This window comes from Pavona decussata, unplaced genomic scaffold, assembly GCF_977016875.1.
Source record: "Pavona decussata unplaced genomic scaffold, jaPavDecu1.1 SCAFFOLD_291, whole genome shotgun sequence".
In the NCBI taxonomy this organism is placed as follows: Eukaryota; Metazoa; Cnidaria; class Anthozoa; order Scleractinia; family Agariciidae; genus Pavona; species Pavona decussata.
Genome location: NW_028145690.1, coordinates 467641 through 489638, shown reverse-complemented (window position 1 = coordinate 489638; position 21998 = coordinate 467641). Strand labels below are relative to the sequence as shown.

Below are 21998 nucleotides of genomic sequence, written 5' to 3'. Positions count from 1 at the left end.
GAAGATGCTTAGTTCACCAATTGAATGCATAAAAATTATTGCGTTTCTCTACTGTTGACGTTAGAAAATGAACGATTAATTTGATCCTATGGTCGATTTGGACCTCTATAGCTTAGTCTGCAATTGTCATTTGTGTTCACTGGCATATATTGTCAATCTGACGAAAAAGGACATACGATTTAGCGAGAATTTTCCTTAAGTTCTCACTTGAGTTATGTATCAGTCAATTGCAACAGAGTCCATGATCCCCTGGCATTAGCAGGGCTGGGCATTCGCCTACCCCGAGCATTTGATGGCCTCGCGATTTTCACCTCACAACATTGTCGCTTTGTTTCTAATCAATGATAAGTTCATCAGCAAAGACAATAAATTCTCGATTAACTGCGTCTATGGCCTTGGTGTACTCCTATGGAGGACATTAATGAGACGCAGATCTCCACGGAATGAACGGTCACTGCAGCCACAATACTAAAAAATAGTTATTTACGGTCGAGTTCAGACCTTGGTTTGATAGAGAGTGAACGCTGTATGATTCGGAACGAAACTAAAAGGCACAAGTGAACATCTTGCTTTCCGTATGACCTTGCGTGGCTCAATATATAACCGACTGTGGTTGTGGAATGGCATGTATTACTTTGAATTGAAAGAATAATGAGAAAAGGGGAACGATAAGGACTGAAAGAATAGTCTACCTGTACACTGGCATTAATAGTAGTATAACGCGCTTGTGCGTTTTTGTGCGCTTATTCCTTAAAAGGAACTCGCGGGTCAGCTCAATATTGCAGTTCCTTCATGGCTGATTTCCGTCTCGGATGAATTGCCAAGACATCAGGGGCACCTAACGGAATATTTTGGTAAAATATCTGTTCGGATGGAAGGTCCCCTAAAAATTTCGAAAGTTTTCGCCCAGAAATCCCCTAGACTTTTCGAGGTTTTTCGGAAAACAATAAAGTTTCGCTAGAATTCTCGGAAATGATGTGCTCACCTTTTATAACTCACATATCGCAAGATAGTCAGGGAATATTCCTCAGGATTGAACAGAATAATTATGTTATTATTCAACATAAAAAAACAAAACTAGTTAATTTTATTGGTAAAACAAAGGAAAAGACGGAGACGATCTCTCTGGGTCGTACCTTGTGTTAACATAAGCGGCCGGATTTTTTTCCCATTGTTTTTCCCCTGATTTTTTTAACCTGGGAAGAGTCCGGCCGCATAATAAATAAATTTATAACAAATAGGGCAAAATTACTGATTGCTACCTCTCGCCTGATTGGCTGAGCACGCCATTTTTACATTTAGTTGGTTTTTTTATCTTGTGACGCGACAACAGAAACTTCTTTCAGGTTCTTTGGAGTTTGACTTCTAGAGCCGAATTGTTTGTGCCAAAAATACTTGGAAATCACTGTGCTGCAGCTACAAAGGAAATTCCTAAAGGCGAACTTTCTTTTGCTTACAATAAACAGCAAAAGATTATTTGTGTCAAAAGCTATAATCTTGGTTGAAAAACTGAAATCATTCACGGCCCGCGACCAAGTGCTAGTCGCTACGGCTTCTTCCAAAGAACGATAACCGACCAATTATAGTAGTACCCTTTTGATGAGACGAAGGGCGAAGTAGGTCAAATTCAGTGGAAGAAATTATTCTTCTGTTCGTTCTTTGGATCCACGATTTTCTATTTTTATCGATCTGTGCGGTTTGCGCGATTTTCAAGCGGTAGAAAGCTTCACAGTGTAGGTGTGCCTCGATAGTTTTAAGAAAATTTTGCCCTCTATGTTATAAACACTAACGTAATCGCAATGAGTCCTCCTAGAATTAAGGATTAATTTTCACCTGTAATTGCGAAAACTTTGAAATACGCGTGAAAATTAATCCTTAATTGTATTCGGCCTCATGCGATTTCATATACAAACACAGGGAGTCCACAAAAGTTGTGAAAAAGAAATAAATTAATAAATTATTGACTTACGTTGTTCGTTTCTTGTGGTTTTCTGTAGTGCTCATCTGCATAAAATTTACGCGACAGCACTAATGTCGTGTACGTGTACTGAGTTGTGCGTGAGCTGATCTGCATCTGAGCTCTGCTGACTTTACTATATAAATAATGACAAGGGAGGCAACGTTTTTGCGAAACAATTTGAAGACACTCAGCAAAATAACTTTGAACGTTCGACTTGTTCGCCTCTTTGCAACCAAATTTGTATCAAACGAAAGCTGGATAATTTTGGAACACACTTACCTGTCAGAATCCCAAGAAGAAACAATTTTGAGCCAGCATTTTAGCTCCCTTTTCGCAGTTTTGCTCGGTGAAGTTTTTCGCAACAGCTGCGGCCAGTTACCTTGGCGCAGACGTCACAGATTTACGCACCATCTCGAGCGAAATGTCGCCTCTCCCTACCTCGCAAAGATGTTTTTGCGCGACAGCCATGGACAGTCACTCCCTCCCTTGTCAATAGGGAGTTTACGCAACAGGACGGCTGATGTGGTGGGACGGCAAATTGTTCTTGTGTGACGTCCAAGTTTTCATGACTCTAGATTGTAACATTCCTACCGCCCGTGGTTTTCAGGTTGTCACAGATAAGAAAACATCAGTTTTAGTCATAAATCGCCTAAAAATATGAAGGTACTGAGATGTAATGTTGGTCACACAACGATATTTCACCGTCCCCTTCCCTCAGCCGTCCTGTTGCGTAAGCTCACTATTCAGTTTATATAGTAAAGTCAGCAGAGCTCAGATGCAGATCAGCTCACGCACAACTCAGTACACGTACACGACATTAGTGCTGTCGCGTAAATTTTATGCAAATGAGCACTACAGAAAACCACAAGAAACAAACAACGTAAGTCAATAATTTATTAATTTATTTCTTTTTCACAACTTTTGTAGATTCCCTGTGATACAAATAAATAACGCGGCACAGCGCGGCACTTGTGGCACGTGCGTAGGCACGTGCCGGATACTAGCTGTATAGAGCTGGGTCGAGTCTTCCGTGGGGGACTGGAAAATACAACCATTTCAAAATGGCCGACGCAAGTGGTGGATGATGAAATTCCATAACAGTGGCTTTTCGCACTTCCTATTTTCATTTCTGCCGTCCTAAAATCTTAAATCGCCTTGATACCGTTTTATCATACCATGGGTGAACGTCAGGCAATTCCAGAGCGGCCGTCATCACCAAAGAGCCCATCAATAACTCGTTTTATTCGTTACGAACACCTTGTGGCTGGCGTATCTGGGGGAGTTACTGCGACTCTTATTCTGCATCCATTGGACCTGATAAAAATAAGATTTCAAGGTAAGGTTCCTCGAACGACGTTAATGTCATTTTAATGTTGGTACCGGATTTGGAGTGAGAAATGTCACTGATACTGCGAAATATTCAATGCTGCTTCTATGCTATGCCCCTTTTTACTTCGCCTTTTAAGGTGTTCCTGGAGGCTAATTTGCACATTTTCAACACATATCTACATGCATAAAATCTGTTGAAAAAATCACTTAAACTTCATCAAATTTTCACATTTAACACGTTATTGCATGTAGTTTTTTCAAAAAATATTTTTATTCCGAAAGAATGAAAGGAATTCCTGAAATTTGATCTGTTTATGGGCGTGGTCAAAACCTTGCCATTTCAAAAAGCGTTGGCCAATTGATGTGTAATGTTAAGACCTAGAATCGTGTGGGAGTACGTCAGAGAAAACTCAAACGGAAAAAAAATATGTCTACAAATGTAATTATGCAATCTCATAAAAAAATGTGACGCCACTACGAGTCTTGTATTTGAAGGCATTTGACGTACTCCCACAAAAATGTTCGTTCAAGTACGTATTTTATGGCTGCCAAGTTTCAAGCCGTTCTGATAAGCCTTCGAAAGTAATTTTAAATGAACACGCTCCCGCCTTTCAATCAACATGCATTTTTTTCTCAAAAATTGCTCTGGAATCGTCAAAAAATCGGCTTGAAAGCTTCCGTCGGCTTGGATTCAATGGCAGCCATGTTTTTTTACGCCTGTAATAACAGTTTACAGCGGTAAATCATCAAAAACGGTCCTTTTTAGGCCCTTTGTTTCCTTTTTTGGGGTGCTATTTTTCCCGCGAAACCAATCAGGAGAAGCGATTATAAACAATGACACCTTTGCATAGCAACGGCACCCGCAACAGAACCCCAACAGCGTGACGGCGTTGAATCAAACAGACAAACACATTTGATCGAAGAAGCTGGTTCTAAAGGAAATATAGGCTTAAAAAAGGGAAAAGTCGAAGTGACGCCGCCGAAAAAGCGGTTACACACGATGAAGGGGAAGTCCGAAAAGGGTAACGAAGCTTGTAGTTCAGGATCACAGTCGAGGATAGGGCCAGATTTTGATAAGTTGCGGGAAGCTGGCTGGAGAATCACGCATTTCTCTCCTGTTTTCTCCTGGCTTCAAGATCGCCGTTAGACTGGGAGAAGTCTTTTCTTCTCCTAATTTTTGGAGCGCGCATCTAGCGCACGATGGATCGATCTAGCGGGCGGCGAAGCCGCATAATTTTACCGTCACTTTTCGTGGGTGATATGAGGAAAAGTACGACTGCTCGCAGTCTAATTCGCCGTTTGTTGGATTACTCGACGCGACGCGACCCGGACCCGTTCGGCGTTCAAGCAAACCTGAAAAAAAATATATATATTGGAATACTGTGTGCTTTTAGGTAGTTGGCTAAGTGGTGAAATAAGAAATAGCGTTTATTCGTAAAATTATCGCGCCAAGAAGCGAATTGCGATATTACGACAAACAATATCAATCACGTAATAGACTGCTGAGATGTTCAAATTACCGGTTTTGAAGAAATTCCTCGCATCAATAGCATCCATGCTTTCATTTCCAATATTGTCACCACTGACTTGATCGCAAAAGAGAAATTTTAGAAAAATTTTATTTCATCCATCTAGAGATCCAGAACAGTCTCATCTTTCACGTAAAAGAGAGCACTATTGACAGATCTGTCAACATCATACTCTTTGGGGAATTGTACACGAAGACGACGCAAGGATTTTCGCAGTAGGCAGTCCGTGTTTTCCCCGCGAAAGACCCCGTAGAAACCAAACTTCCCTTGCTTATTACTCGCGAACGCTTCAGTCCTGATCTCTGAAATTTGGCGTACAGGTCCCATTTTAAGTTATCTTGCATATGTTAAAAAAAGGTCATGATCCGAAACATTCGATTTAGCCTCCAGGAATACCTTAATAACATGCGGACTTCAAACTTACAATGTATATAAGCTTACATACATACATACATCTTTATTTAACAATGCAGGTTAAAAGTGAATTGGCAAGACCGAAGTCCTGATGTGGAACTGCCTAACTACAGCTAATTAATCACATTTAAATATACAAATTAAAATTAGGAAAACAACGTGAAAAATCTTCTTTAACCTCAAACCCAAGCTAACGATTTGCGTGTTCTGTTGCCGTCAATTATGATTACAGCGACAGCCGACTAACAACGAAAATACTGAAACCGACAAAGTGGATCAAAATTGGTGGAAAGCATAATGGCTGGTTGAATTTTGAATTTTAGAGTCTACAGTACCGCTCGAAACTATGGGACCATTTGCACGCGGTAAAACCTCGTCTTTGCCGAACGTGATTGCCGCGAATTCACCGCGGTGGGACGAAAACCGCAACCGCAGCAAAGACGAAAGCAACCGAAAGCCGCGGGGAATTAGACGCGGCAATGCCTCGGTAAAAATACAATAATGACTAATTACTATTGTCAGGGTATTGTCAAACATTATCTCACCTTTCATCCTAAAGAAGCCCTCAAACAAAAGAATTTGTAAAGACTCACCGAGTCGGAAACCGAACGACCGATAACAATTCGTTTGGCAGTCACTGACGAAAGTTTCTTTTCTGCATTTGGGACATGTTCAGTTTTTGTCACGCTACAGGCAGTAATCACAGAGCAAAAGACATAGTTTCAGTTTAATTCTTGCTGTTTACGCCACACAGTCAAGAAAGATATTCTATTCTTTTGATAAACCTCCTGATAACCCTTCCTACTGGTGTAAAGTGCGCAACAAAGTTCAATCGAAATAGCGACACTGAATTCAAAATATGCAATCGGATTTCAGTACGGACGCGGAGAAAAGCAAAGTGAAAATCCCTCCAAATGTATTGCCAATGTAATCCGGATTCGAAAAACTAAAACTTTGTAATAGATTTGATTCGGTATCGAGTGTGAGCGATAAGATCGATTCACTTGGAGCAAACACAAACGCGGAAAATTACCGCAACGCTTAACGTATTTCTATTAATATTTACTTTGGATAAAACGAAAACAGCAACTCTAGCAAAAGTGAAAAGCCCCTTCCGATGTTTTAAAACGTTGAGAGAAGCCGTCGTTTGGACGTAGAAAGGACCGTGCCATGATAGGGTGCTTTCCATTCACCAAAAATTTTCGGTTTGAATTTTCGGAAATTTCGGTCTCGAATGGAACGGGCTAATACTCGGTCATCACGTGGTCAGTTTTTGCCTCAGGCTTCTTGACGCCGTTTATCGTACGTGTTCAAACAGTCCGACTGGAAACTTTTGAATGGAACACGAGAATTTTCGAAAATACCGAAATTTCCACTTTTCGGGAACACTGAAAAGGTTGTCCTAAATTTTCGAAAATCTTTTCCGGAAAAGACCCTGTTCCATTCGATTCCCACGCGAAATTTTCGAAAATTTCGTCGAATGGAAAGCGCCCATGATAAAAACACCGGGAAGATTTCAGTCACGTGCTAGGCAACCAAATTCCTTCACGTGTATCAAGTTTCATTCCGCAACAACACAACGCGGAAAAAAAAATTATAGAAAGTTAATTACGGCGATTCTTGGTAGGAAACCTGGACTCTTGCAGTTTGTTATTCAGCCACAACGGGAGTAGTAGTGCCTTTTCACTTATGCCCAACTAGTTCCATTGTAATTCCTTCAAAAAGACCTGGAAGCGCTCTCTTCTTTCGTCGACTAGCATTCGAGCTTTCACTGACCTTTGCAGTTTGCGTTGCTTCGCGTATCGAAAGGAATTGTGCGAGTGAAGTTTAATGAATTGTTTTGCACGCGAAGCAAATAATTTTTGGCATAGTCCAAAATATTATTACATTTACCAGTTCAATTCACGAGTTTGCTCACAGAGCGCTTTGATTATTTCCCTTGAGAGCGAGTGCGCTTCCGAGAAATTTATCACATTTAAAACCCAACAGTTCGCCTATTGTCCTCGAAGAACATGAAAACAAAGCGAACAATAGCCTTTCAAACCCAACCGCGTCCTGCCTTTTACCGCGGCTTAAGTCAACCGAAAAAAACCTAGGTGAAACCGAGGTTTTTGTTGCGGTTAGACGAGGTTTTGCCTAGGTGAAACCGCAGATCAAAACCGCGAATCGACCGAGGCAAATTCGCGGCAAATGGTCCCATAGTTTCGAGCGGTACTGTACATCTTACTGAAAGGCATCGCATGCTTGGCCAGAAAAGTTCTCAAATTGTAACAGTTGCCTTGCAAAGCCATAAATAACTATATAATAACTGACAGTAAGGTGGTTACTTGAAAATTTCAAATTGAGGCCTTGCCGTATTGACTGAGCAATAACGAGGTCAATATGGTTAAGCTGAGGTTTGAGATATTCCCATAACGACTGAACGGTCTAGGTTATGAAGTTATTATAGCTTTCTTTATAACTTTCTTTATAAGAAAGAAAAGCATTAAGTTTTTCAATTCAATCCTAACCCTAATTTGCATAATCCATAATCGGCCCGTGGGCATTTTGGGTGCGTAATGCCCTGCTCTGATCTTGCTCTTAGCCAATCAGAGCATACATTATATCGGCCACTAGCCTTAGCCATATAATAATCCAGCTTAAAGGGCTAGTACTTTAAAGTTTTCAACATTTCATGAGCAGTCCTTAAAGTTTGTGAGAAGCATCATCTCGCGCTGTTTTTAAACAAGTTATGAAACAATTCATTTACTTAGACTACTGCTAACTACTAGTACTACTGCTGCTGCTAAAAGCAAGAAAATCCCTTTTATCCTTTAAGCCTTGATATCAATAATTTTATTCATTTTCTCATAACTGTTCTCAAATATTTCTTATGGTACTAGTGTGGAGAATATGTTTACACATGAGAACAACTTGTCTTCGGTGATCATTTCCATTATTCCCATAACCTTAGTGGTTGATCAAAAGTGAATATTGTAATGAGAAATTGGATGCTGGTCACTATTGGGACTTAAAGGGTTAAAGATAAGGTTTTTACTTTGAGAGCTCATTAAGGGGGAGTTACACCTGAACGCCATTTTTCCGCCACTTGACATGGTTTTAATGGAAATATCTCATTCGCGTTTCAAGCAATCCAAAAACCCTATCATCATATCGTGAATCTGTGTTGTGGAGTATTTTGTGAATTTTTTGGTGATTTTTGGATATATTTGGGAGGAGTAGTTTTTCTAGAAAGATTGGTAAAATTAAGAGAAATAAGAAATATTGAAGATTTAGTGAAGCTTTAAAATTGGAATTTGTAGTTAATAATTAATAGATGGATACCAAGTTAGTCTACTAACAACCTGGGGTGCTCTTGCGTGGGTATCAACTGTCCGTTAGTGTTTCAAAAATCATTTTCTTTCCTTTATCCCTTCTTAAAGCCTCTTCCAATTTCATTCAAATTAAGGTGTATTCCCCCCTTAAGCTGATAAACTTTTTGTGAGTTTGCGAGTTTTAAACTAAATCAATCTTTCACGAGTTGTATACAGTAATTTGAGAAAACTTTGAAAATACTTATCAGCAAGGGTTTTTTTGAAACATTTTGTACACGAGACAGTAAAACTAGTTTTTTTTACACTTTTTTAAAACGGTAAAATTCTTGGTTAGATCCTTTGGAACTTTACCATGTTTGCCAATGGAGGGAGAAGGGTTTTTTATGTTCCTCAATGCGCTGATATAAGTGCCAGCGAGTGAAACCAACATAACCTGGATTGCACAGGTCACATTCAAATTTGTAAACAAGGCATTGTTGATTCACAACCGGCGGCTTAGTTTCATACAATTTGAGATCTTGTTTGATCTTGTGACAAATACAGTGTACAGGCCGTATGGTGTTTTGAATCTTGTGGCTAAAATCTTTAAGTTGGATGCGAATGATGTCTGCTGAGGCCTGGTCTTTGAATGGCACTTATATCAGCACATCAAAGAACATAAAAACCCTTCTTCCTCCATTGGCAAACATTTTCGGGACAAGCACTGTGAAGTTCCAAAGGATCTGAGCAAGAATTTTACGGAGAATGATGTTTTTAATCAGCAAATGACACACTCAGGCATACTCGGAAAAAAATCTGAGTGCTCCTATTAGGAGTCGAACCTAAGACCTTACGATTATTAGTTCGGGTGCTCTACCATTGAGCTACATGTACAGGAGACTCGTGGGAGCTAAGGCCATTTAACTAGTTTAATGGCCTTAGCTCCCAAAGGATCTGAGCAAGAATTTTACTGTTTTAAAAAAGTGCAAATTGAAGGGCTGGGAGCATAACCGACTTATGTCGAATTTCAGCCCGTTTTTCGATGTAGCTCGGATTTGTCCAAACTGTTGCATGTGAACTGCAATTCGATTGAAAACCATTGTCCAGTATTTTTTTCACGCCGCTTTGTGTTTCGTATTAATGCCATTAAGAAATTTTACCATCTTGTAAAGATATATCGGTAACATTATAGACACTGGATGACCAAAAGGACAATGCACTGAGGATTAAATACTTGTATTCAATATACACTTGTTGTCAATTGAAACACGGCACACGAAAGCGGTGTTTTCCGCGGGAGCAAGGAAAAGAATGCTGTCACGCTTTTATTTGATTCTGTTACAAACTACTTAACGTACGTGACAGGAATGTCCGAAATGTAAACAGTTACATTCTCCAAGAGAAAATGTGTCCATTTCCTGGCGTAGAATCCAGCTTTGTCCCGTTTGTTGACATATCACTCTTGATAACGCAAAATACTAGCATTCTACACGATTAACAGGAAGACATGTAGCCATTTCAACGATTAACAACGATTAACGGCAGTTCTATTAAAAGGTAAAGACTATCTATTATTTTTAAGAGCAGTCGGTGTTAACCGTTGAAAATCTATGTTAATCGTACTTTTATTGAATCATTGCCTTGAAATTGTCAAGTTAATCGTTACATACCGAATTTCAAGCCTGGCAAACCACAACTAAGGCTTGCAAAACACCTTTCACATGGCGGGATTTGTCTCTGATGCTCCCGCGGGATTTGATAATCGAATTGAAAAATTCGTCACGGCACAGTCATCACTACCAAGGAGGGATTCTTTGAACAACATTTCCACCAGTTCCTGTGAACTGCATTCGTCAATTTCATAACTTTTCAAAAGATCCATAGATGTCGTGCGTTTACAAACTTCACCAAACAAAAGCGAAACCAACTAGCCAGTACGATACCCAAGTTGTTTATCCCGACTGCCTTGATCTATTTTGGGCTTGTTACAACCCGCAAAAGCAAACCATGATATCATCTCAAACGTAACTTATAGAAACAACAACTGGTGTGGCTAAACACGGCTCGTGGACAGTGGAAACTTTTAGCCTACCGATAATTTGGAAAACGAGTCTGCCGTGGACAAAACCTATAAAAAAATTTGCCTTCCAAGCGCGTTCACTTGTAGACAAGCAAACTACCAAATACCCCTCCCCCTCCCCCTGACTCAATGTTGTCTTTTGGGTCACGATTAGTTTCCTGGCAAGCATCACTTCCCACATCAACATTGCATAAGGGGGAGGGGGGGAGGGAGAAGTAACTGTGGTAGAATTATGAAGGGAGAAACAGTAAGTGAGTGGTTTTTTGGCTGTCTGTGTTCGCTTCTCATTGCATAGGGGGAGGGGATGGGAGGGAGAAGTAAGCAAGTGGTTTTTGTTCTGTTCGTGTTTGGTTTTCTCAAGGAGTTTTGTCCACGATTGTAAAACCGCAAAATGTTTTCCAAATCAGGGAGAGCTAAAATTCGTACAAATCCGTGCGAAATCAAAAGGTGCGCTAAAATTCGACATAAGTCGGTTATGCTCTCAGACCTTCAATTAAAACAAGTTTTACTGTCTTAAGTATGCAATGTTTAATGAAGTGAGAGCTAGTCTCAATAAACAATCGGACTTGATTTGCGCAAAAGTTTTTAATTAATAAAATCTCTTGCATGCTTTTTATCATTGTTTTCTAAATTTTTTACATACTTTTATGTCAATTTGGCACTCTTCTTCTCTCAATATATACTGTGCATGTATGATCATATGTTAATTTTTTCCCCATACATTGAAGTTGGTAATGACTGTTCAAAGAGCCATTGAAACGTTGTTCAGATTTTTTACCATTATTTTTTTACTGTAAGACTTTGAAAATATGTGCGAGAATTGATCCTTAATTCTTCTTGGCCTGGTGTGATTACATATACTGCTGTAATTAAGAATTATTCCACAACAAGTGTCGGATGTAAGATGACAGATAGCCAACGAGGCGTGGCAGCACAGAGTTGGCTATAACATTTCATTAATCCAGCAAACACGTGTGGGATAATTGTTTTATTAAAAACAACCAAGAAATATATTTGGATGTTCCTGATTGCACTTCGCAAGAACAACCAGAACACAATGTACATGTAATGGTTGCTAGTTCTCTGGCATGGTACAACTGGTATAATAGCTCATATACCATGGCCGCTGAGCCAATCAAATCCCTGGAATATGCATTATACAATGATCCAGTTTTTAAAACAGTAATTGACTGATGACAGTGAAATATGTTTTTTGTTACGTATCAGTGAATGATGGCAGTGGGAAGGTCCCAGCATACAGAGGACTTGTGGATGCTGTGCGGTCAATTGTTAGAGCAGATGGTGTGAAGGGATTGTATCAGGTTGGTTTTGTTTTCAAAATACATGCGTGTAAAGCCTCTCAAACTCTTTTGGAGCAGGTGGCAGCACAGTGAGAGAACTTTGATAGTCATAGTCAGAAAAAGCGAGATCCCTATGTCTACCAGTAGCCAATTTATACATGTATATATGCAATGTAGATCTCTAAGATGATACAACATTTGCTTACCACCGATGAAGATGACACTATGATCGTCTGATTACAATGATTTTTCTGATCAGCCATAATTAAATTATAACTTTTCACTATACTTCAATGGCGAACAATGTACATGTACATGTACATGCAGGCTATCTGATATTATGCGATGGTGCAATTTTGCGCAACTGACCTCAAATTGCATCCGATCGCACAATTCATAAAAAATCGCACAATTCACAAAAAAATCGCACAATTCTTAAATAAAAACCAAAAATAATTGCCTTATCTGAAAAAATTCCGCGTCTGCACTTAGTTTCAAGACGATTTAATTTCGAAAAAGCCCAAGAAACGTTCTGAAACCATCGATTTCGATTTAACTTGTTCACTAAACCCAGTTTTAGCAGTGAAGGAAGCGAAACTAAAAGATTGTGACATTTTCGGCCGCTGTTTCACAAGCTGACAATGGAAACACGCGCACACAAAATTATGCTTGATTGTACCTCAATAATCTTTCGAATCAAAACTTCAAAAACAGCATATTCTTGATTAAACATGCTCAATACTTTCGGTTGTAATCGGCAAGGAACCGAGAAAACGCTTAAAGAGTGAACTCTTTCCATCTCAATCATACATATGCGCACATCGCTCCAACAAAAACGCAAGCACAGTTGGCTGTCTCGCAGAGTTGGTTCCTGAAGAAAAGAACCAAACTGTGGCCTTGGATCACATGTAAAAGACTTATCATGTGAAAAGTTCTTTGTTTCCCTGCCTTGAAACTTGATGCACTCGACTCGCGCCTGAATACTCGAAGCTTTTGAGTTTTGAGGATCGAGTCACGAATTTCGAGTTTTGAGGGACTGTCAACTTACATTTGCAGATTACTGTATATGCATATTTAAAATTTTATATCCCATTTCAATCATAATTGCTTATTTTTTGTTCCTTGATGAAAAAAATGTTGCTAGAGCAGCATAAAAGTGGTTTAACTTTCTCAGAATCCTGGGAAAACTAGCTTAAAATAGTTGAGGGGAAAATCGCATAATTTGCATAAATTACCGCATAATAGTCCTTTCTTATCGCACAATCTACCCTGAAAATATCGCACAAATTCAGATTTTTTATCGCACCCTATCAGATGGCCTGTACATGTAACGATAGTATACATGTATGTAAACTGTTCCGTTGTCTGTTCTTATATTGTTCCGCACAGCTATTTTGGGAAATACAGTAATGTAATAATGTAGAACGTTCCGAGCTTTGTGATGACAATAACTAATTTTAGATCTAAACATCATGCATGGATTATTCTGGAACTGAAATAGTGGCCTTCACACTGTTCTGTTTAATACTTGAAGTCTTCAGAACAGTTGGTCTGGCCCAGAATACACGTATAGTAGCTGAACGGTTTACTTCCCACTTCACATTGACTTTTGAGGTCCTTCCAGTTACTGATTTTAACTGAATGGACCTGAATTCAATCCTAGTGTAACCATTAATCGTATTTCATATGTCTTACTCTCAAGACTAATTTGTTAATAAAAAGAAAAAAAAAAGAAGAAAAGTTGAAACTTGAAAAACCTGGGCTTGGTAGCAGCAAATTTGATGAACAATGTAATATTATTCTAAATTTTTGAAGTATAAACGAAGGTAAATTTCAGGAAAAATTGTGGAGTTTAGTGCCAATACTGTATGTTCACATAATTTATGAAACAAGTTTTAAATAAACGTCTAAATTATATGCAGGCAGATTCTCTCGTCCTTGTCTAAGTCTAGAGGAAAAACAATTGGATAGTGCTAAAATTAAATACAGCTGAAAGTACATTTTACAGCTTAAATCTGCAATCCTGTCAGTAAGTGGTATGATTTCTGAACAAATCTTTCTGATCACATTCTAGGGTGTGACACCAAATGTGTGGGGAAATGGGTCGGCCTGGGGTCTGTATTTTTTCAGGTAAGTGCTGTGATAGGTTGCTCGTACGTTCTAAAAGGCTGAAAGTGCTTGTCTTATTATGTGTATGCATCACTCAATTCCGAGAGTAGATATTTCCACTCCCTCCCCTCCCCGGGCTGACCTGCTGGTATTACCATTTTTTAAAAATTAAACTGCCAAATGCCCCAGGGCTGGGACAGAACAAGCTGGGCAAATTCCTCATGGTGCAGTTAAAAATGACAGGGATCTCTTTGCTTCTGGGCTTACCATTATTCTGACTAATGAAAGCTTATTTATACCAAAGTACATGTAAGTCTTGGAAAAAGCCCTCTTTCTCAGTGTCGTGGTAGTGACTGTTTGTTCTGTGGATCTGCGATCTCATTTATCTCCTACTCATGATCAGAGAAGTACATGTACTATGTGACTGTTAGTCAAGCGTTTATTGTCTTTTGTTGGTGAACTTTTCATTGAGACAAAGTGGCAGTATGTATTGGGAGGTGAGAATCACAGGCCGTCAAATGCCCAGGGGTACACTATAGACTAATACCTAACCCGTGGAACGAACAATGTTAAAAATGCCCTGCTAAATTGCCCAGGGGAGGGGGAACACGTGGAATAGCTGGATGCTCTGAACCATGAGCAAGAATTTGCTATTAATTTTTGAAACACAAGCCATGGTTTAATATCAATCACCAAAAGCCATTGAGCTAAGTGTATAACTGTATGCTTCTTTCAATGCTGATCAACAAATCAGCTCTTCATCAAATTGTTATTAAGGAATGGCCTGAAGTTTATAAGCCACTGTCCTTAACTCTTAAATTAGTTAATACAAAATATGTGCATTTTCCTACTATTGAAAACTTTAAGTCACAGTAGTTTAAAATTTTGATGCAGACTGGGACAGAAAAAAAACCATTGACACTGATGGAAAGTACACATTAGTAAACAGGCCAAGTTGTAGTTCCCTATAATCAGGAAGTTTTTGCAGATGCTTACATGTATACATATCTCCATGCTAATGTCTATGTAAAATTTCTCACTTAAGGAAACTAAAACTTTCGAATCAGATTATATTATTTTAGTTAAACATCTAATGATAAAATAAGCGAATTATATTATCACACAAATAGAGATTCCAGATACAGTATACTGTCCAGGCCCCAGTTGTTTAAAGAGCAGATAGCTCTATCAACTGGATAAATCGCTATCCACTGATTAAAATGTAATCCAAGCAATACATTTTATTTGCTGGGTAGCGACTTATCTGCTGGATAAAGTTATCTGCCTTTTGAACAGCTGGGGCCAGGAGCCCGTTTCTCAAAAGTCCCGGTAACTTACCGGGCCTGATAAGTTTATTTTTAAATGTTTTTTTGCCGATTACACAGTGACTACAGACATGGTACTTGGTCAATGTTTTCACAGAATTATAAGATTTTGAAATTAAGCATTCAAAGCTAACAAAAATTTGATTTTTATCAAGAAACATTTATCACCAAAGACACTTATCAGGCCCAATATAAAGTTACCGGGACTTTCGAGAAACAGGCCCCGGGTCTCTGATTCAAGACAGTTCGTTTCTAACAATCTTATGATAATTCTAAATTGATGCAGCTATAACATGTTAAAAGCATGGATGCAGAAAGACAGCGACAAGCCCTTAGGAGCTGAGAAGCACCTTATTGCAGGGACTCTAGCAGGTAAGACAGTTGATTGTATTCAGTGTACAGTATGTACAAATTACTTATTACACATGGGCTATTGGACAAATAGGAGAGGGAGAGAAGGGGACAATAGTCCCCCATCCTCGGCCTCGCTGGTGCCAATTTAGACATGGTCCCACTCCCCTTCCCTTCCCCCATACAATGTTGATGAACAATGATGGATCTATGCATGTGATGTCTACAGCTGTACATGTGTTAATGTTCAATATTGAATTGGGCGTGGAGGATTACATTATTATGAGTGTCTTACAGCAAAGAATGATATTGGCAAAGTTAAGTGGAAAAAAATTTCAAAAAGACCCAAGTGTCCCTAACTCAATTGGCCAGGATTGTACATGTATGTTTTGAAATTTTAAATTTGAAAGGGGACACGACCGGTTAACTCCACTAAGCTTTTGCCACAAGGTTGTGCATTCAACACAACTATTACCTCCCCTCTGAATTTCCTGGATTCACACCTGATTACTGTAGCTGTAAGTTATTGATCTTATTTCTGGTTTAGAAATTACAGCTGTACATGTATGCTATTTAATTGTTATGCACTGTGCAAAGTGGCACTAACATTTAATCATCTTAGTCGCTCTGGTAAGGAAAAATTACAAGATACTGCAGGAAATTGAAGTGACTTGATTCATTCACCATTCTTCAAAAAAGGACGGCTATACAGTAATTACCTCCTTGTAATTGGATTAATTAGAGCTATAATTTACTAGCGATTACATTCTTTCCAGTTAATTACCCCAAGCACTGGTCGTACTGCTATTATCTTAAGGCAAACAGTTAGATTTTATATGCAGTTAAGGAAATTGCCTTTTTATTATTAAATAATAAAAATGGCATAATAAAAATTTTATACCTATGGTGATGCTCCAGTATTTGAAAAAATCAATCAATCAATCAATCAATAAGATTTCTTTTGACCATATCTGGTAACTTTTCTCCTCAGGAATTGGAACACTAACAATAACAAACCCAATATGGGTCGTCAAAACTCGGCTTTGTCTTCAGTACACTGGCCCACAAACAGGTCTTACACAAGCGTCGCAGTATAAGGGAATGACTGGTGAGATGGTTCATGTTCCCTTTTTATAGCTTCTTTATTGTCAGGATCCATTTAAAAATAATACTGTGTGTCTTTGCTCTGCCCTTTGACATTTTCAGTTAAATGTACAGTACATGTAGTTTAGACAGATAGACTGAATATTAGATACAAAAATCTATATATACAGTGCGCCGATAACCAGTCTGTCCATAAAAGAGATTTGCCTTTTTCCCCTTTTGCTACTGCGCATACGTTTTGCACAACTTGGGAATGGTTTAAGAACAGGAGTGAGTGCTTCTAAATCAAAACTACTGGAGAAAAGCAAATTTTTACAGCTTTTTTGAATTGTTGTTGCTTAATCATCTCTGAAAAATTTGTGCTTACCACCAATTTTCTGTTTGGATTCCAAATTGGGAGGCAAAATCCTAAAACCTGTGAAAATTTATCCACTTAAAGGACTTAAATAATTTTGTCACTAAGTGAATGTGACAATTCAGTGGAGCCCTGGTGGTAAAAATAATGGTTGAATTCTCAAAATAATTATTGCTCTAGAATTCTTAAGTACTTTTCTTTATATGTGAAATTTACTCGTTAATTTCATTCCTTTTTTATGTTTTCAAAGTTATTGATAATTGAGTCTCATTGTGTGCAATGATCAAAGTATTGACTCTTTGTTTCTTTTGTGTAAAGATGCCCTTTTAAGACTCTGGAGACATGAAGGAATCAGAGGATTGTACAAGGTACCAGATTTGCATGTTTTGTTACCGGCTATTACAAACAGTGAAAACCACAAGATACTGTAGAATAATGCAACAAGCTCACTTTGGCAAAGGAATGCTGTTGATATGTATAACAAAATTATCCGTTCTGATTGTCCCAAACACCTTCCACCAGATCTTGAAAGATTTCAGAAAGGTTTCCACTCCCCAAGTTGGCAACCAGTTGTTATGGCAATCAACTACTATGTGCAGCAGAAATAGTCCGCTACAGTGCCCTTAAACTTTCACAGTGACTAAAATACAAGAGGCCTGGGTAACTACCCCCCTACATGTACATACATGCGATTGTAAAACAATCAGTACATTTCAAATGTGTTGTTCCAGAAAATAACCGCACTCCCCACAGCAATTTTTTTTGGTTTGGCCCCCGTCCCCACCCATACCCCCCAATTCCTATCAGTAAAAAGTTTGTTTGTCCCATGAACCTAGTTTTATAGCCACCAGTCTCCTGTAACTCAGTGGTAGAGCATCTGAACTAGTAATCGGAAGGTCTTAGGTTCGACTCCTGATAGGAGCACTCGGATTTCCTTTATCCGAGTTTGCCTGTGTCTGAATAATACATCATTCTCATAAAAGTTCTAGTCAGTATCACAGTGTGATGCACATCAGAAAATATTGCAAATGTTAAAAGTTTGCAATTTTGCTAGCCTCCCTCTCCGACGCTCTTTTGGCTCCTCATACATTCTTTCTTCCCCAGAGGGAAGATTGCTTTCCAGAGTGTCTGCGAGTGAGGCTACAATTTTGCCATGTCCAAGTCTCGGAAAAGTGCCTCAGGGCATGGTCAATAATCTGATTGGCGAAATTAAGGTCACGTGCAAAAACTCCAGTAAATCTGAGTTAAAACAACAAAAGGCTATCACAGATGCACTATGCATATAGGCCGGTTATGCACTGAAGTCTTGAATTATAAATGCCTTCATATAGTCATGTGTACTAGCATATTACCTAAACATAATTAGATTAGATAAATATTAAATAGCATAAATTTAATGAGATAAATAGCATTGGAACTCTTTGATGAAGTGGTTTCAATGACAGCTTAATGCTCATGGCCGTCTGGCCTCGCCTCGTAGCTCAGTCGGCAGACTGAGCTACAAACGATCAAATCCAAGGTCGTGGGTTCAATTCCTGCCGAGGTCAAATATCTTTTTCTTTGTCTCGTATGGTCTCCTTTTCCTTACTATAACTAACGCTCAATAGGAATTTCATGGGGTCACTTAGCATTTTAACATATACTACAGAGTAAATTCTCGGATCCATCATTTGTGTCCTTTGTGCTAACGGCGCAATATTCATTTGTAAACTTGGACATGCTCCTTCTGTTTGCAGAGTTCCACAGAGTACCTCGTGATGGCTTCAATATCTAAAATCTTTGCTGCCACTGCAACGTATCCGTATCAAGTGGTCAGATCAAGACTTCAGGTGAATAAAGGCTGCTTTCATATCAGAAAAAAATAATCTGTACTAAAGTTCACTCATAACGCCACTTTTGCAGCCATTTTCAAAACCCTCCCCCATCCTCCACCATCACCAACCAGTGAACCCCCTTGGTGCAGTGGCCAAGTTGTTACCTGAACATACTTTGTGTCGACCCTTCTACAGCCCTTGTGCTGCTTGTAGATTATTCGCTACAGCATCCGTCGTCCCAAATCCAACGCGCGCTCGTGAAATAATTGTTAATGGTCGACGGAAAATGATGATATTGTTAACAGTGATTATTGTTTTGTTATTCTCGTAGAATCAGCACACTGTGGCCGAGTATAACGGTGCCCTGGACATCATCCGTAAAACTTTCAGGTGAGCTCAGCCCAGGTCCGTTCGGCTCCTTTTTGAAGAGCAAAGCCGAAACTCTAATTTGCTGCTCCAAAACTCATAATTTTCTTCCATTTGCGACGTGTTTCATTTTTCGCCATCATTTCACCAGAAAAAAAGAACTTAAGGTTGTAATTCCTATTTCACATTGTTGGCATATAACTTGTAGATGATGGACTCGTCCAAGATCAGATCCCTAGATCCTCGTTAGACTTTCTCAAAGTCCGTTTTCGTGCGAGTCCAGTCAGGCGGGAAACGTCGTCGCTCGTCGGCCACTCTTTCAGCGCATAATAAGACGACTTGATCATGAGGCAAGTCTATTTCATCGCAAATTTGTATTGTTGATATGTTCTTGTCCTCTGCCTCGAATGCATCAGACAAGTATTTTCTTTGTTGTACCAAGCAAAGTATTCCCCACGTTTAATTTGTAGGCGTTTTGTCCTCCTGTAGCTCTGTTTTATCGACTAACTGGCTTCAAAAAGAGTATGAAACAACATTCTACGATTCAAAGTTGTCGTAGCTATTTTTGGTGAACGTGCTTCGTTTTTGTAACTTTCCTTGTAATCTTGGTTATGTGGTTTGATTTTTGGCATTATAGATACGAAGGGGTAAAAGGCTTTTACAAGGGACTGGTCCCTAATATTCTCAGGTAAGATGAATTTATTCCAGTTCATTGTCATTGGTAAAAAGTGTCATTACATCATCTCGGAATAAAAAGTAGGTAAAGTCGCACTGCGAACCTAAATGGCTCACTCGACCCGGTGTCTGTAGCATGAATCAACTATAAGAGTGCCTTCCCCCCCCCCCCCCCCCCCTCTTTGGATGGGTTCCTAGTCCATGGCACGGTTACCCCCAGAAGTTTGTCGCCGGTATCCATTTTTACACCCGGATGAATAGAGGCTTAGGTAGAGCGCAGTTTCTTGCGGAAGGAAACAGTGCAGCGATGAAGAGACCAATATAACCTCGAACCAGTGGAATAAATGTTATCGTGAAGTCTTTTGTGGCTCTATTTGGTATCGTGTACCCTCGGGCGCCAGGGGAGGATAGTTGAAGAGTTTGACGGGTATGCCAGAAAAGCCTTGCATGTGCACCCAGGGTAGTTTTCGTGAGTAATTTGTGTCATACGGTCAAATTATCTTCTGTTTGAGGTGTTATCTAGATAAGGAAAGATGATAAATTAAAAGGGGCATTGTCACGCAGATTTTGCTGTGTTTTGATCAAAATACACTAAATATATATATGACAAAGTACCTTTGCTCAAACATAAAATTGCTTTTAGAATTGGACTCTCCCGTACCGGGTGGTTGTCGTTCTTACCTTGTATTTTTGTTCTTTTTTTTTTTTTTGTCAGAGTCACCCCAGCGTGTGCGTTAACTTTTGTGGTTTACGAAAATGTTATTCACTTCCTCCTGCCATCCAGTTAATTGTCCTGTCATAAAGACGAGCTTACAACTGTTGTCAGAGTTCCCGGAGTCATAAGGAAAATCAAGCATGAATCAGGATTCCTGCCAGTTATTCAAGAGTATCTTTTACGTTGGATTTGCTCTTGAGCAGACAAATGGCCGAAGTCGGTTCCTGAAATCACTAAAAATTTAATATAAAGTTATAACATCATCGGCTCCGCGTGAAAGGACCGAACCTCGGAATTTAACGGTTAAATGTGATATTTAACAATTATTCCATGACCGCGTGTTGGATACACCCTGTTTTTTTTTTGTAAGAACCTTTTATATAAGAACGTCGAGGCTGAGATTAACCAAAATTTTAAGAACGTGTTAAGAACATTCCTCAGGCTGAGACTCGATTAAGAACGTTTTTAGTATTTTGCTAATCTATATACAGTGTATAAATCAAGGTAACAAATGTAAATCAACCAAAATACTTAAGGGCATGTTTTGTATAACATTAACAATGGTGACACACATCTCGGTTTGTCATAATCATTTTGATAGGTTTCCTGGTCACGTCCGCGTTGATTTCCTGGATGTAGTGTATACCATGTAGTTTAAACGCAAAAACATATAAGAACCTTCAGCCTCAGCTCCAAAATTAGACGTTCTTATAAAAAACAACACAAAACAAAAAGCAGAGTGTAGCGCCGGGTTGGCTATAATCATCCCATATCCAACAAGTGCTAGTAGAATAATTGTTTATTGATAAAAGCAACCAGGAAGTTATTCGAGAGTATTTTTTTTTACGTTGGATTTGCTCTTGAGCCTTCAAATGGCGGAAGTCGGTTCTTAAAATCACTAAAAATTTAATATAAAGTTATAAAATCATCGGCTCCGCGCGAAAGGACCGAACCTCTGAATTTAACGCTTAAATGTGATATATATGCGTTATTGACCAAGCGTGAGGTCAAGATGGCTGGATATTGGCCAAGTTCTTTTTTTGCGTTTTTATGGACCTCGACTTCGTCTCGGTCCATAAAAACGCAAAAAAAGAACGAGGCCAATTTGACCGAACAAGCTTGGTCAATAAAGGATTTATTACATGGCTTTACCTTCAAAACTACAACAACAAAACAAAAAAAGGACATGAAACTGCTCTGCTCGGAAAGAAATTCTTCATAGCCGGCCGGTGCAAGATTTATTTTCAGTGCATTTTCGGATTAGCATGTAATCGTGGA

General features: G+C 39.1%; 1 protein-coding gene across 1 annotated transcript; it reads left to right on the top strand.

Moving 5' to 3' along the window:
• The first annotated feature begins 2999 nt into the window (after positions 1-2999).
• LOC146454993 (solute carrier family 25 member 32-like) lies at positions 3000-21453 on the top strand. Its single transcript, XM_085094849.1, has 10 exons — positions 3000-3296; positions 11833-11927; positions 13981-14036; positions 15627-15712; positions 16683-16799; positions 17469-17518; positions 18887-18979; positions 19296-19354; positions 19968-20018; positions 20721-21453. Exons 1-10 carry the CDS (start codon positions 3137-3139, stop codon positions 20791-20793), a joined length of 840 nt encoding a protein of 279 aa, XP_084950975.1. The 5' UTR covers positions 3000-3136; the 3' UTR covers positions 20794-21453.
• The last annotated feature ends 545 nt before the right edge of the window (positions 21454-21998 follow it).

Bases quoted from the DNA above. Each gene is read 5' to 3' on its own strand.
- LOC146454993 (XM_085094849.1), top strand. From the start codon at position 3,137: ATGGGTGAACGTCAGGCAATTCCAGAGCGGCCGTCATCACCAAAGAGC. The intron at 16,800-17,468 runs GTGAGATGGTTC...TTTTGTGTAAAG, and splicing joins GCAGTATAAGGGAATGACTG to ATGCCCTTTTAAGACTCTGG. The intron at 19,355-19,967 runs GTGAGCTCAGCC...TTGGCATTATAG, and splicing joins ATCATCCGTAAAACTTTCAG to ATACGAAGGGGTAAAAGGCT.